Here is a 13,153-nt window from a genome sequence, read left to right on the forward strand (position 1 = left end):
CAAAGCAAAGCAAAGCAAAGCAAAGCAAAGCAAAGCAAAGCAAAGCAAAGCAAAAACCCCAACCCCAAAGCATTAATGAACCGTGGCCTCTGTAGACAGAGTGGTTTAAGCTGACCCAGGACCCACCTTCTCATCAATTACCGGCTCTCTGATTTGCACGTTAATTGAAAACCACAGGGAGATCCAATTAAAGCTGTTTTGATTGGAGCCACCCTCAGACTGGGAGCTCCAGTGCCCAGACCCCAGGCTCCTGTCGGATTGAGTTTCTCTTCCAGAGCCATCAGATTGTGATAAACTTCTGTCCCAGAGTCACACAGGAAAAGTGGAGATTAGTGTTAGACCAGCGGGAAACTCCTCGGAAGGAGGACCCACGGCCTGCCTCCATCAATCTCACTGGTATCGTGGCCCATATCTGTGTCCCCAGAGGCCCGTTGGGCTGATACCAGGGGGGCCCTATTCTGTGAAATAGAGAAGGAGCGGTGTTTTTAGGTCCCAGTGAGAACTGAGAGAAAAGAGCATTGTTTTTTTCCTGCACGGAAGTGGGCAATGTCGCTAGCTTTTTTTTTTTTTTTTTTCTTCTTTGAAGCTAACTAAAGTGACCATTTCTCTGGGCTCCCTGGCCAGCCAGCTTCAGTGCATTCCAGGGAGACCAGAGACAGCTGCAGCCCAGGGAATGCAGCACAGAACTCGCTGCGAGGTGTGTGGGGTTGGCCCGGTGGAGCCGCGTGCTTTCAGCGGTGGTGGTGACCCGGTGCACCCCGGCGATGTCCCTCCAGCCACCGCAGGCTTGTGAGCCAGAGTTCCCCACACTCATCCTTCCCCGGCTCCTCCCTCGGCTTTGGCCTGTTTTAGGTTTGCATCCACATGGTTACTTGTCACGACTGACATTTTTTATATTTAGCCCCAATTATTCTGAACCCTGAACCCAGGGCTGCAGGGGTTTGACGTGGACAGTAAGCCCCCTCCCCCCTCAGCTAGGAGTTAGAATGTATGCTAATTTCTTTTGTTTTTAGCCACTCTGGTTAAGCAAAAGTCAACCTCCAGGGCACTTGTTCCTTGAAAATTGGCCTCATTTTCTCCTTTGAGGAAAGTGCTTTAAACCCAATGTAATCAGGAAAGCTTAATCTCTGTGTTTAAATCATGTTATAACAAATTGAATTGTGTCATTAAGTAACTAGTTGATGAACTAAGGTCTTTGAGCAAGCTCGCATTTGTGCGAATGAAAGGTGTTTGGGAGGCCGCCGGATTCGAGAATGGTGTCGTCAAACATTTCTCTGCCTCGGACCTCCGTAAATGATTACCTGACCACGTCCTGCGAGTCCTTGACGAATGTCATTGAGTGGGATTCCTGCTGGGGACACTCATGCCTTTGGGAGGTTTTGGGACCAGAGATTTGAGAGCCTCGAAGCTGCACCTTGGTGTCCCCAGTAGGGATCGCGTCTCTGTCACCTGCAGTGATGATCTCCCCTTGCACTTAGACACGTGTCCCTGGACTTGCTCTGCTCCACTGGAGGACACGGCCCCCTCAGGGGCCTGTCTGCTCTCCTTTCAAGAGACCTCTCCCGAAGGTCCACAGGAACACCAACCTGTGGTCCTTTTATGTGAATTAGAAATAGGGCGTCCACCCTCTCAGTGAGTCGGAAGATGCAGGCAGCGCTCGGGCACCCAGCTTGATGAGCAGAGTGTGGGCTGGGTTTAGCTCCCCACTTGCCTTTCTTTGCCAGGGTCTTGTGCAGTGCACATCCTGAGCAAGGATACCTCTGTCCCTATGTGGGTGCCACCCCCTGACATCTCTTTAGGGACCTCCTTTTGTGGGTTATGCTTTCCTCCTCTTTCTTCAAACTTTCCCTCTCATGATTTGGAGTTTTATATTTTAAAGCGAAGGGAAAACAACAGGAAAGGAAAGACAAGGAAAACACCATGCATAGAACAGTCTACCTTAGAAAACACATCTGTCTCTGTGTATTGGCTCGCTCTCTCCGAGTTTCTCAACAGAGAGGCTTATATCTCCTCCCTCTGACCTTCGTCTGTGTTCCTTCCTTGCCCTCCCGTCGGCATCGCCCCCTCCCGTCTTCACCAGGGGTGCACTTGCTGAGGACCTCCGGAACACCCTGGGTGCTCAGCGCCGTGGACACTGCCCTTGTTGCTTGGGCTGCGTCTTGTGCTCACCACCTTGCTGCTACCCCCCTGGGTTTTCCCTGCTTGCTCTGGCCCCTGAGGTCCTTTGTGAGCTTTAAGTGTCGGGAGTTCTGTGCGTCGTAGAGGGTCTTCTTCCTCTTCTTGCCCCTGCCCTTCCTCTTCCGGGCGTCCCCAGGATACGGGGTTTCCTGGCTCCGGGAGTGGCATCCCCGCTCCTCCTATTGGCCATGCCCACAGCTGTCCCCATCTCTGCAGAGCCGCCCCTTCTCCCTCCGGTTCTGGTCTGACCTTCAGGCAGGTGGCTCCGTTCCCGCCGGCAGTGGGATGTGTCCTGGGTTCCTGCAGTGGCTTCTCTGCCGGGGTTCCTCACGTGGCTCTGAACTCCCACCCTCCCGCCTGTCTGTGGGCCATGCCCACATGGCCACCAGAGTTCTGGTACTCGCCCCTCTTGCCAGCCTGCCCTCGCCTTCAGGTGGGGCAGTTCCCACCATGGCTGGCAGGGTCCCTGCTGCCCTTCCTCGCTTCATCTCCTGCCTCTCCCCCTGCGGCTCGGGACTCCAGGCGCCTGGGGGCGGGGTGGGGGTGGGGGGAGATCTTCTGATCTCTTGTGATGTCTCTTCCTCAGGTGAGCCTCTGTGAGCCCCAGGATTGCAGCCTTGGGGACCCGGTTTCCAGGTGCCCTGGACTTTTCCTTAGAGAGTTCTTTGCTGTTGCAGATTTCACCGAGGCTATGAGTTTAGGGCTTGACTCCTGGAATAGAAACTAAGTCCCTGGCGGGGATATAGTGAGTGTTTGCTCTGTGTCTACAGTGCCCAGTGTGTGTTGGGCACACAGTAGGTGCTTATTAGACAGCTTTGAGTAGATCAGAGACACCGTCTAGTTGGCAGGAGGAGAGGGGTTCACCTGGCAGAGAACAGAATGTCATCGGTGACTGTGGGCTTTCTCAACCACAAGTGACATACGTCTTTGCAGAGGACAGATGTCTCCAGGCCAGCTGCTAGCAGACAGGAAGCCCGAGGAGAACGGTGTGAGGTGTGGGGTTTCATCAAGCCGAGCGGCTCTCGGTAGAAGCAGCCTCAGGTGAGCACGCCTTGTGTGGGAACGCCAGGCGTCTCCCGGGCCTGCCTGGAATGCACATCATTTGTGGATGGGGTCTCGGTTTTCCCGTCTGCCTGCTACTGAAGGCAGCGTGCTGAGCTAAGCAGTGATGAATTGTCCCTGCTCCCTGGAAGCATGCATCTAGGGGAGGAATAGCTGGACAGACCGATAGACAGACAGACACACAAAAGAGTAGCGTGAGTGAGAGCAAACGCCTTTCTATTCTGATGCGGATTTGGGTCCTGCCGGGCTGAGTGGCCAGGGAGCAAGCAGGCCAGGCCTCTGAGGTCCCCGAGATGGAGACCTGAACGTGACAGCTGATGGTGATGGCCTCCTTTCCCACTTGGGAGAAAGGCCCTGTCTTTGAAAATTTCTGAGAGAGCCATGCAACTGACTTGTGTTCTGCCTTTGATTTCATTACCCCGTGTCTGCTCTACTCCCTCTTATTTTTGCCTTCTGTTCGCTTGCTGCACGAGGGTATTGTCTCCAGAGTGCAACTCTGCATCAGCTTTGTGGAGGGAGAGGCTGGCACATGCACTCTCGGCTCCCAGGCCCTAGCAAGTTCACTCTGTCCTCCCCACGGCATCCCTTCCGTCCTGTTCAGAGGGTTTCAGAGCCTTCCTGCCCTGTCCCCACCCCCCTTGGAGGGGAGAGCAAGTGGCGGCCAGAGCATTTGTTCGTCCTTTGCTGTGATGTTGTGAGACGGAGGGACCGGGCTGCCTTGGCCGTGCAGGGTGGCTCGCTGCCCGCCTTCTGGGAAGCCCAGGTGCTGGTGTCCTGAAATCTTTCAGAAATGTATAAGCTAAAACATGACTCACGCATCCATTGCTTTTCTAGGTTTGTGGGTAACATTGAAATTACTTCCTGGAGATATCCATCAGATTAGAAAAGAATTTCCTCATTTAGTGGACAGGACCACAGCGGTGGCTCGGAAGACGGGGTTTCCGGAGATAATCATGCCTGGTAAGAACGGGTTCCTTGCGTGCCTCTGGGTGCAGTGTGGATGTGGCCGGCGTTTGGGGCGTTTGTATCGCTGGCCACAAAGAGCAGTGCGAGGACAGTGACCGGCATGCAGAGGGTTGAGCTGGTGGTGGGTGATGTGTAAACCCCAGGGTGGTCATGGATCATTCCCGCAGGCAGGAGCCGTGGCCAGGGTGAGCGCCGACCACCTAGGTTCAGACCGAGGGGAGGCGGCTTCTCTTGGTTGTAATAACCTGTGAAGGCTAGGGGAGCGACTTGTGACAGTATCATAATAGGGACAAGCAGGCGAAACGAGCATTTCCAGAACCCAGCCTTGAGAACTTGAGATGGGTCTCTACCACCAGCTGGAGCGAGCGTCGTCGTCGTGAGCAAACCCTTTCCCGTCCCGTATTCCAGTGTTACCCTTAATCCAGATGCCTTGTGGTTTGTCTCTGCCCCACATCATCTGGTGAAAAGAATGGAGGTTAGACGTCGCACCGCCTGGCCTCAAGGACTGCGTGTGCTGGGTTGTGTAACACGTGTAGTGTAATAAGGGCAGCGGGTCACGGGGCCCTCTCCGGGGCCGCGCGCGATTCCCCTTGGGTTCTGATCAACGGATCCATCGCGGTGGTTGGCTCACGGTTCACTCTAGGATGAAGGTAGCCCTTTTGTGATGGTAACGTGGGTTCACGGTGATGATCCTGCAACAGCTTTGGAATCAGCCGGAACGTGTTAAACTTAAGGGGGCACAGTTGAGATAAACAGACCCTACTGTGTTCCCGGTCCTCGGGGTAGGTTGTGGGTTAAATGGGTCCTCACCACAGTGCTCCCGAGCCTCGAACCCCAGTCTTCAGCCCCAGAAGTGAGATTGCAGGACCTGGAATCTGGTCTGCGCTTTTCCCTTGTGCTCTGGCTCGTCCCTGGCTCTGTGGCCCTGGGTGAGGCCCTCCCTCAGCTGTGGTCCGCGGCTCTGAAGAATGAGAGTAATGATCATTCCTACCTGTAGGGCGGGTGGGAGTTGGGCTCCTCTAGGGCAGAAGTAACAGAAAGCACAAGGCCAGGACACATGGCCGAAGCCCGAGGATATTCATCGGCTCACGCACCTGAGCACGAACCTGGGATTCAGCTCGGGCACTGGCTCCGTCCCTCCGTAGCAACCTCTGCCAGTTGTCCTCTTTGCATGTTGACTTCGTCCTCTAGCAGGCCCCCATGGCTCCCGTTTCTTCCCAGACCCCAGTGACCTGGGGAAGATGGCATGCTTTTGACCCAGTGTTTCCCAGCAGTGATGTTCTGAGCAGCATTCAGACTGGCTCACTCAGTTCCCTGCTCTGCGGCCCCCCGGACAGTGATGGGCCGGGTGACGGAACAGGCACCTTAGCCACCTAGAGCTTTGGTGAGGTCAGCTCCTTCCGACGGCAGGGGTCGTGTGAGGGAGACGTGAACACCCGACAGATGTTTGGAGAGACAGCTGATCAGAATAAGGAGGGGCAGACGTGAACGTGTACACCTGGCACCTGCTTAGTTCGTGTTACTCATGACACGTGTTACTCATGACACTGAAGATTGCTCAGGCCCGGTCATGGATTCTAAGCTTACGAAACCAATGACGGACTCCCGTGTAAAAATTAATCTCATATTTACTTTTCAGTTTTCAAATAACATTCACAGTAGTAACATGATTTGATCCTCACGAGATCTTGGGGAAGATCCTTTACGTCCGTGGGATACTTTTTTGGTTTGCAGATAATGCTCACGTTAATAATTTGGCTTGATCCATCTGAGGATCTTGAAAGCCGACAAATTGGCGTTGAGCTAATTGAGAATCAAGATTCAGCCGCAGCCTGAAGTTACATAGCTAATGAGTAGTAGAAATGGGGCCAAACCTCCTCACATTCAAAGATTCCCTGTGGTGTCCCTTTAAAAGGGCCTTGCTGTACATTCGCAGGGAGAGCTATCCACTCATTGTGCATGCTATCAGAGATCTTGTTTTGGTTATTTTAGGGCTGTTAGGGACATGTTCTTTCTTTCTTTCTTTCTTTCTTTCTTTCTTTCTTTCTTTCTTTTTTAATGTTTGTTTTTGAGAGAGACACAGAGTGTGAGTGGGAATGACAGAGAGAGAGAGGGAGACACAGAATCCAAAGCAGGCTCCAGGCTCTGAGCTGTCAGCACAGAGCCCGACGCGGGGCTCGAACTCACAGACTGTGAGATCATGAATGGAGCTGAAGTTGGGCGTTTAACTGACTGAGCCACCCAGGCACCCCTGGGACCTATTCTTTCTGCTACCTCTGTCTTTTGGGGCTGTTGTGGGTCATTATGTACTCCAGCTGGTAAATGAGTGTGAAAGACATCTCAAATTGGTTAGGCTGGATCACAGTGGCTCACCGTACAGGAAGGAAGTATGACATCCAGGACTATATTATAAAACCGAGGACTACCTACTGTGGGTAGGAGTCAAGTCTGTAAGCAGCAAATCGATTTGGAGTTCACAGTGGATGTATTGCCTGCATGTGTATTTGAGATGAAATTTATAGATTAGGATGACGTTGTGCATTGATCTTGGGTGGTCTTAGGATGGCCTCATGTTCAGAGCGAGACCCAGAAAACTTGGAACTCATACTGATCATGTTTCCCTTTATAATTGTTCAACTGAAAAAGTTAAGGCCACGAAAAGAATCTACTAGTAGATTCTTGGGGCAGTCATACAGGTGACTGTTGTTCCGGCAGGTTCTGTGTGTTAAGTCGGGAGTCAGGGCTCCCGTCGTGTGGGATTCTAGCTAGAATGAGTCACCACGTTCTCTCCGTGGCTGAGGAATGACTGACGGGCCGTGGGCGCTTCCCCAGGCCCCTTGAGGGAGAGATGGCATGGGGTGTTTTCTCTCGGATCCCTGGCCGTTAGCTTGGTAGAGCGTGTGCATTGTCCCCTCTTGCCCCATCTTATGGAGATACTTTCACAGAGATGTGTGTCTCCTTTGCACAGTGGGAGAGCCTGCCATTGTTGGGTCTTCTACCTGTTTGTGAGCCTCGGGAAAACCTGCAGTTGGTCCGAAGGATCCTGGCGGGGAGCAGAGTTTTTCTCTGAGCTGGGAAGGTGGCCAGAGGCTTGCATGTGGCAAAGGGAGAGTTCTCATGGAGTCCACTCACGTCTGCTTCCAGCTCCTTCCTCCCCAGAAGGAGAACCCTGTGGCCCTGGCGGCCTTCTCCGAGGGCAGGCTTGTGAGTGCCCGTGTGTGGAGTTTATCTCTTGTACACCCCATTTGTGGGTGGCCCTGAGTATGGATGTCTAGGCCAAGAGGAGAGTGAGACTCACCGCCCCCCTGCCCCCAGCGTGTGACGGCCGTCTGGCCGATGAGGCCTGTAGGAAGCTCTTGTAGCCCCTTTTGATTATGGCTTTTGTGCTTTGGTAGAATTTACAGGCTGAGGGATCACTCAGACTGCCCTGCCTTATTGATGAGGGTGTTTAGCGGCGGGTGGCAGGGGAGGTTAAGTGACGTGTTCGTGGTCACTCAGGGATTAGCGGCAGGTGTTGGCCTGGAGGCTCTGCCTCCTGCCCTTGGCCCCACGTTCCATCACTCTTAGCTTCTCGCTCGGTCGATATCACAGACTGCAGTCATGTTTCCTCTCCCAGCAGCTCCGGTGGCTGTGGTTGCAACCCGCTGGGATTATTATAATAACAGCTTTTAAATGAAGGCTTAATTTAATAGTTGGATACATTAAAAGCCAGAATAGAGCAGTAAAAAAACAAAACAAAACCCAAAAAAACCAACCTCCCCCCCCCCCCCCCCCCACACACACACAACAAAACAATAAAGCAAGGGGATTTTTTTCTTAAGGGATTCTTGTTCTTTGCACACGGTGGGCCGTTCACTGCCCGTGGTGAACCTGCTCCTCACATCCCTGTGGGAGAGCAGGTGGGTCTGGCGTGGGAGGTGGCCAGACAGACAGCAGGGTTGCAGTCGCTGGGTAGTGTTACGTGCTCTAAATCATGATGCTAACGAAGCTTGCTAAGTTTTCCCAGTCGGCCCATTACCAGGGGCCTCGTGTGCTCTCGGTAGGAAGAAGCGTTTTGAGCTCGTTTGTTGTGTGTGGGGTCTTGTCTTTTGTTCCTGCTTCTGTTTTGCACAACTTATGGCCTGACTCACTTTACAATGCACAGATCTGTTTCGTTCTGCTCCCTGTGGACCTTCTTCAGGTTCCTGACCGCTGCCCACCGGAGGAGACAAGATCCATGCAGAAAGCTGTCTCTTGACCCACCCCTAGTCCCTGATCCCAGACATCGACTCAGAATGTTGGCTTGGGGTTCTGGTTCTCAGTCAGCTTTTCATTTAAGTCCTTAGAAAAATGTAGAGGAAGCCAATATTGCTAGCTGTCACTTAATGTTGTGATTTTCTTTGGCTACCCAGACTCAGAGCACACAGCCAGTGGTCCACCTCGAGATAGTAATGTGAGTCACAGTGGGCCGTAGACTCTGGAGAGGGACAGTCATTGCAAACCCATCGACAGCTTTGAAGCCGCTGTGTGTGTGGGCTGCCTCCCGAGGTGAAGAACCACGCAGATCATTAAGGGCCTTGAAATTTTCCTCTTTCTCGTCATCTTATGCTGACGATGCTGAAAACTGCTTTTGTCATGCCTTTAAACGCGAGGCTGTTTTGTAGAAAATATTGCATAATCATCTAATCCAGTGTTTTGAATGCGCTGCTAGGAGAGGTAGCAAGTTAAGGCAGTTGTGCAGAATTCTCGGTTACATTGTGAATAATGGATTGCCTTTAAAGGTATAATTTCTCCCCCAGGTGATGTTCGAAATGATATCTACGTAACTTTAGTTCAAGGCGATTTTGATAAAGGAAGCAAAACGACAGCGAAGAATGTGGAGGTTACCGTGTCTGTTTATGACGAGGACGGAAAACGGTTGGAGGTATATATTGTGGCCAAGCTTAATCCGTAGCGTGGAAGCTTTATTTTCCAAGTGTCTCTTTGGCTCTGCTGCACGATAGAAAAAGACGTGGCTGGGGCTGTGTGACCCCCTTTGTAGGGATGAGAGTTTACTCTTTCCCCTCTTTCTCCAGCTCGCTACAGAGGGCTGGTGTGCACGGGGGCCTGGCAGTCCCGACCAGGGGGTCCCGACCGCCTTTGTTCCCCGGCCGTGTCACCATGCCTCACTTGCCAGTGTAAACCCAAGGCTCAGAGGTCTTGCCCAGCACGGTAGCGGGTCAGGCACTGTTCTGATCACTGTGTGAGAGATGCGGAAACTGAGGCCCAGACAAGTCTTGTTCAGGGTCAGAGAGCTAGCGGGAGGTAGGACTGGGGTCTGGATCCGGGCATCCGACCTCTTGCTCTGCTGGCTGGTGGTGGTGGTTCCCGAGACCTCCTCCTGCGTGGTCGCAGCGGCCGGCAGGACTCTCGAGCTGGGGCAGTGCTCGGAGACGGTGGCCTCCTCGGATGACCGGAGGCCAACCCAGAGCACGTGTCCCTGCCGCCTCCCACTCTGGACCATGGGTGGAGGGCTGGGCTCCCCTGGGCCCACGTGGCGGAGGGCAATGCCACTGTGCTCACCTGAGGCTCAGCTGTGCTGGGAGGGGTGGGTGGCCCACGTCCAGTGTCACTGCCAGGCAGCGCTGCCCTTGCCACTGGGGCCTCCCCGGTGTTACTTCCGCCGAAGTCGGGTGGTCAGTGTTGACAGCTGGCGGAACAGGAAGGAGTGTCGCCATCTCCTTTTTGGTCCGAAGCTCTTTATTCTAGACCTACTGAGTGACTCAGGCAACTTCCTTCAGACCTTAATGTTGAGGCTGTTAGGGGTGAGGGGACGGGGGACGGAGGACAGTATAGCATCTCTGTGCTGATAACCATCTAGATGCTTAAATGGCTGAGAGCAAGATCTTACGCCGGCCGCGCCGGCTCCAGATGGATCTGTCCTCCCATTGCCGGGAGCACATTCCATTCGTGCCGGGTTTATTGGCATTCCTGTAGTGCTCTGCTTAGCTCATCTAATGGGGGCAGGAGGTGGGGAGATGTATGCGGTGTCAAGCTCTATGAGGTCTGATGTGAACTCTTTATGCCTTCTTTTAAAGCATGTGATTTTCCCGGGTGCCGGCGACGAAGGGATTTCAGAGTACAAGTCTGTGATTTACTACCAAGTCAAGCAGCCGCGTTGGTTTGAGACCGTTAAGGTATCATTTACATGGTCATTGTATCCCACGGGGTTGATGATGAAATGCTCATTTGTATCCCAAGGAAGTCCCCACCTCCCGCCCAAGCCGGGGCTGCTCGCCAGCGGCCACCCCAAACAGGCAGAGGCGCTCTTGCAACAAAGTCGTTCAAGGTTGCTAAGGAACCGCGCTGGCATTTCTTGGAATACATTTGCTCTCATCTCCTCTTGGACATAAAAATAGGACTTTCATGGAGACAAATGACAGGGTCCTTTAAAGATAGCTATTATCTTTCTCTTCTCGGGTCTGTTTGATGTGTGGCCTGCTGTCTTTACACCAAATGGAAAAAAATAGTGGTGACAGCGTATGGAGGGGATCGCTGGGGGACGAATCCCCTTCCGTGCTGTCACACTCTGCTTTCCTCACGCGGCACGCTGACGTCACCCCGGCAGCCCAGCGTGGCACTCCCCCAGCCCACGTGCCAAGGGCTCGAATACTTGAGACCCCGGCCAAGGGTTGGCTCTACAACACAGATGTCAGATATGAGAGTTTTTAGGGACAGTCTTTGCCGAAGGGCAGCGCGCGTTGGGTCTCCTTGGACTGGAAGTCATGACAAGCCAGCTTTGCTCCCGCCGCCGAGGGCGGGTCCCCGCGGCTGTGGAGGATGTGTGGGCACCTCCAAGAAGGGCTGCCAAGGAAAACGGCAACTCGTACACGTAGACTCTTAACAGGGAGGATCTGAATGTTTACGAAAACCTCTGCTGTCTCGCAGGGTTGATTTGGCGTCCTTTGCAATGTTATCCAGTTTAAATTTTCGGAAGGCGTTTTGCTTTGGAAAGTCGTACGGGGGATTAGGTATCCAGTGTTTTCATCGCTGCAGTGACGAGGTGTGCGTGGTTGCACCATACCTGCAGTTAGACAGGGCCATTGATGTGAGAAGATACTGTACAGGTGTGAAAGTTCCGTTTTCCACTCTGCAGGTGGCCATTCCCATTGAGGATGTCAACCGCAGTCACCTTCGGTTTACCTTCCGCCACAGATCGTCACAGGACTGTGAGTAATCCCTTCATTAGCCCATGGGGTTTTCAAGGGAGAACAGGGGCAAAGCTCAGTAGGCTGTACTCGTCACTTGTTCTGGATTGTTCTGGAAGTTCTGGATCTAGAACTCGGTTATCCCAACACAGTGCCATCTTAATCCTTTAACTCATTTCCATGTTGACTTGTTTCTAGAAAATGTCACTGCCTCTTTTTCCTTGAGCCGATTAGAGGGAGACATGAATTTTCTTGAGTTTTTCCAGCTGCTACTTCCTGTTCTTCCTTTCTGTTTCCTCTCTTCCGTGTGACTCGTAATGCTGTTCCATCCATCAGAAAAGTCACTGAGATACAAGTGGATTTCAAAAATTGGCTCCTCATGCCCTTTGCACTGGAACGGAAACCCTGGAGACCCTTTGTCTTTGTGAGCGGCCCCTGGTGTCTGGATGCAGGCCGAGCTTCTCTCGCAGGAAATGTTGGGACAGCACTGGCTGATGCCGAGATGCCGGGAGGAAAGAATGGGGGACTTGGGTTTTTTTGTGTGTGTTTATTTATTTAATTTTGAGAGAGTGTGCACACATACAAGCTGAGGAGGGACAGAGAGAGAGAGAGAGGGAGACACCGAATCCCAAGCAGGCTCCAGGCTCCGAGCTGTCCGCACAGAGCCCTACGTGGGGCTCGGAACCATGAACGGTGAAATCGTGACCTGAGCCAGAGTCAGATGCTTGACCGACTGAGCCACCCAGGTGTGCCAGGATGGGGGTTTGAATCTCTCCCCTTCCAAAAGAGTTATTGATGACTGAAGGTCACCTTGTCACATTCGTTCATTGTCTGTTAAGGATGTAGCTCAGTTCTAGACACTGAGATGTTACGAAAGGCAGATAAGTCCTGTGTCTGTACCCACTGGGTAGTGACCTCAGATTTGGGAAAACAATTCACAATAAGAGGGGCGCCTGGGTGGCTCAGTCGGCTGAGGGTCCAACTTCGGCTCAGGTCATGATCTCACAGTTCGTGAGTCCGAGCCCCGTGTTGGGCTCTGTGCTGACAGCTCGGAGCCTGGAGCCTGCTTTGGATTCTGTGTCTCCCTCTCTCTCTGCCCCTCCCCTGCTCGCACTTTGTCTCCGTCTCTCTCTCAAAAATAAACATTTAAAAAAATAACAATAAATAGTGAGATTGGCTCCATTTTGTGGGCTGTAGATTTGAGGGAAAGGGTGGTCTGGGGGCCCTGTGTTGCATGCACCACCCTGTGGGTCCTCAGCCCTGGATGTCGGGCGCCTTCACAGCCATCCGGAGGATAAGAAGGCTTGGTCATCGAGACCGAGCACAGTGGAGGCTGCCGAACCCTTGGCACAATGCCTGGCATGGGGTAGGTGCTCCTTAGGAACCACTGCTGCGTGATGATGTGTCCATCCTCCTTACTGTTCCTGTAAGGGGTTCTGCCTGACCCGGTCCCTTTCCTAGGAGTGTGGTCCAGGAGAGCGGGTACACGCGCAAGGGTCTGAAGCTGGGGGGACGTAGACCCCTCTGTGGGGCCGGTGAGGACCCAGGGCCTCGCTGCTGTTCACAAGTGTCGAGGCGTGCTCACGTGGTCCGCGGGGCTGGTGTGCAGAGAGCACGCGTATCAGCCGGAAGACCCACGGGGGCGTGGGGTACGGCGGCCGAGGCAGTTGAACCAAGGGGTCCAGACAGCACGGGGCCCGTCGTGGTCAGTGGCTATGTGGAGGGGGCGGGCGGAAGTGACCTGTGGCATCGTCCTCTCTCTCGTCCTGTCCCCGTGTTTG

At 53.4% G+C, this 13,153-nt stretch overlaps 1 protein-coding gene across 1 annotated transcript in view; it reads left to right on the plus strand.

Moving 5' to 3' along the window:
• DOCK1 (dedicator of cytokinesis 1) overlaps positions 1–13,153 on the plus strand; it is a gene marked incomplete at its 5' end in the record, with an annotated part of 461,308 nt that overhangs the window by 32,603 nt on the left and 415,552 nt on the right. Inside the window, 4 exons of the mRNA XM_049646029.1 lie at positions 4,075–4,200; positions 8,985–9,109; positions 10,263–10,361; positions 11,321–11,393. Of these exons, the coding sequence (XP_049501986.1) occupies positions 4,075–4,200; positions 8,985–9,109; positions 10,263–10,361; positions 11,321–11,393 (423 nt within the window). The remainder of the gene's footprint in view (positions 1–4,074; positions 4,201–8,984; positions 9,110–10,262; positions 10,362–11,320; positions 11,394–13,153) is intronic.

Source organism: Panthera uncia, chromosome D2 (assembly GCF_023721935.1).
Source record: "Panthera uncia isolate 11264 chromosome D2, Puncia_PCG_1.0, whole genome shotgun sequence".
Taxonomy (NCBI): domain Eukaryota; kingdom Metazoa; phylum Chordata; class Mammalia; order Carnivora; family Felidae; genus Panthera; species Panthera uncia.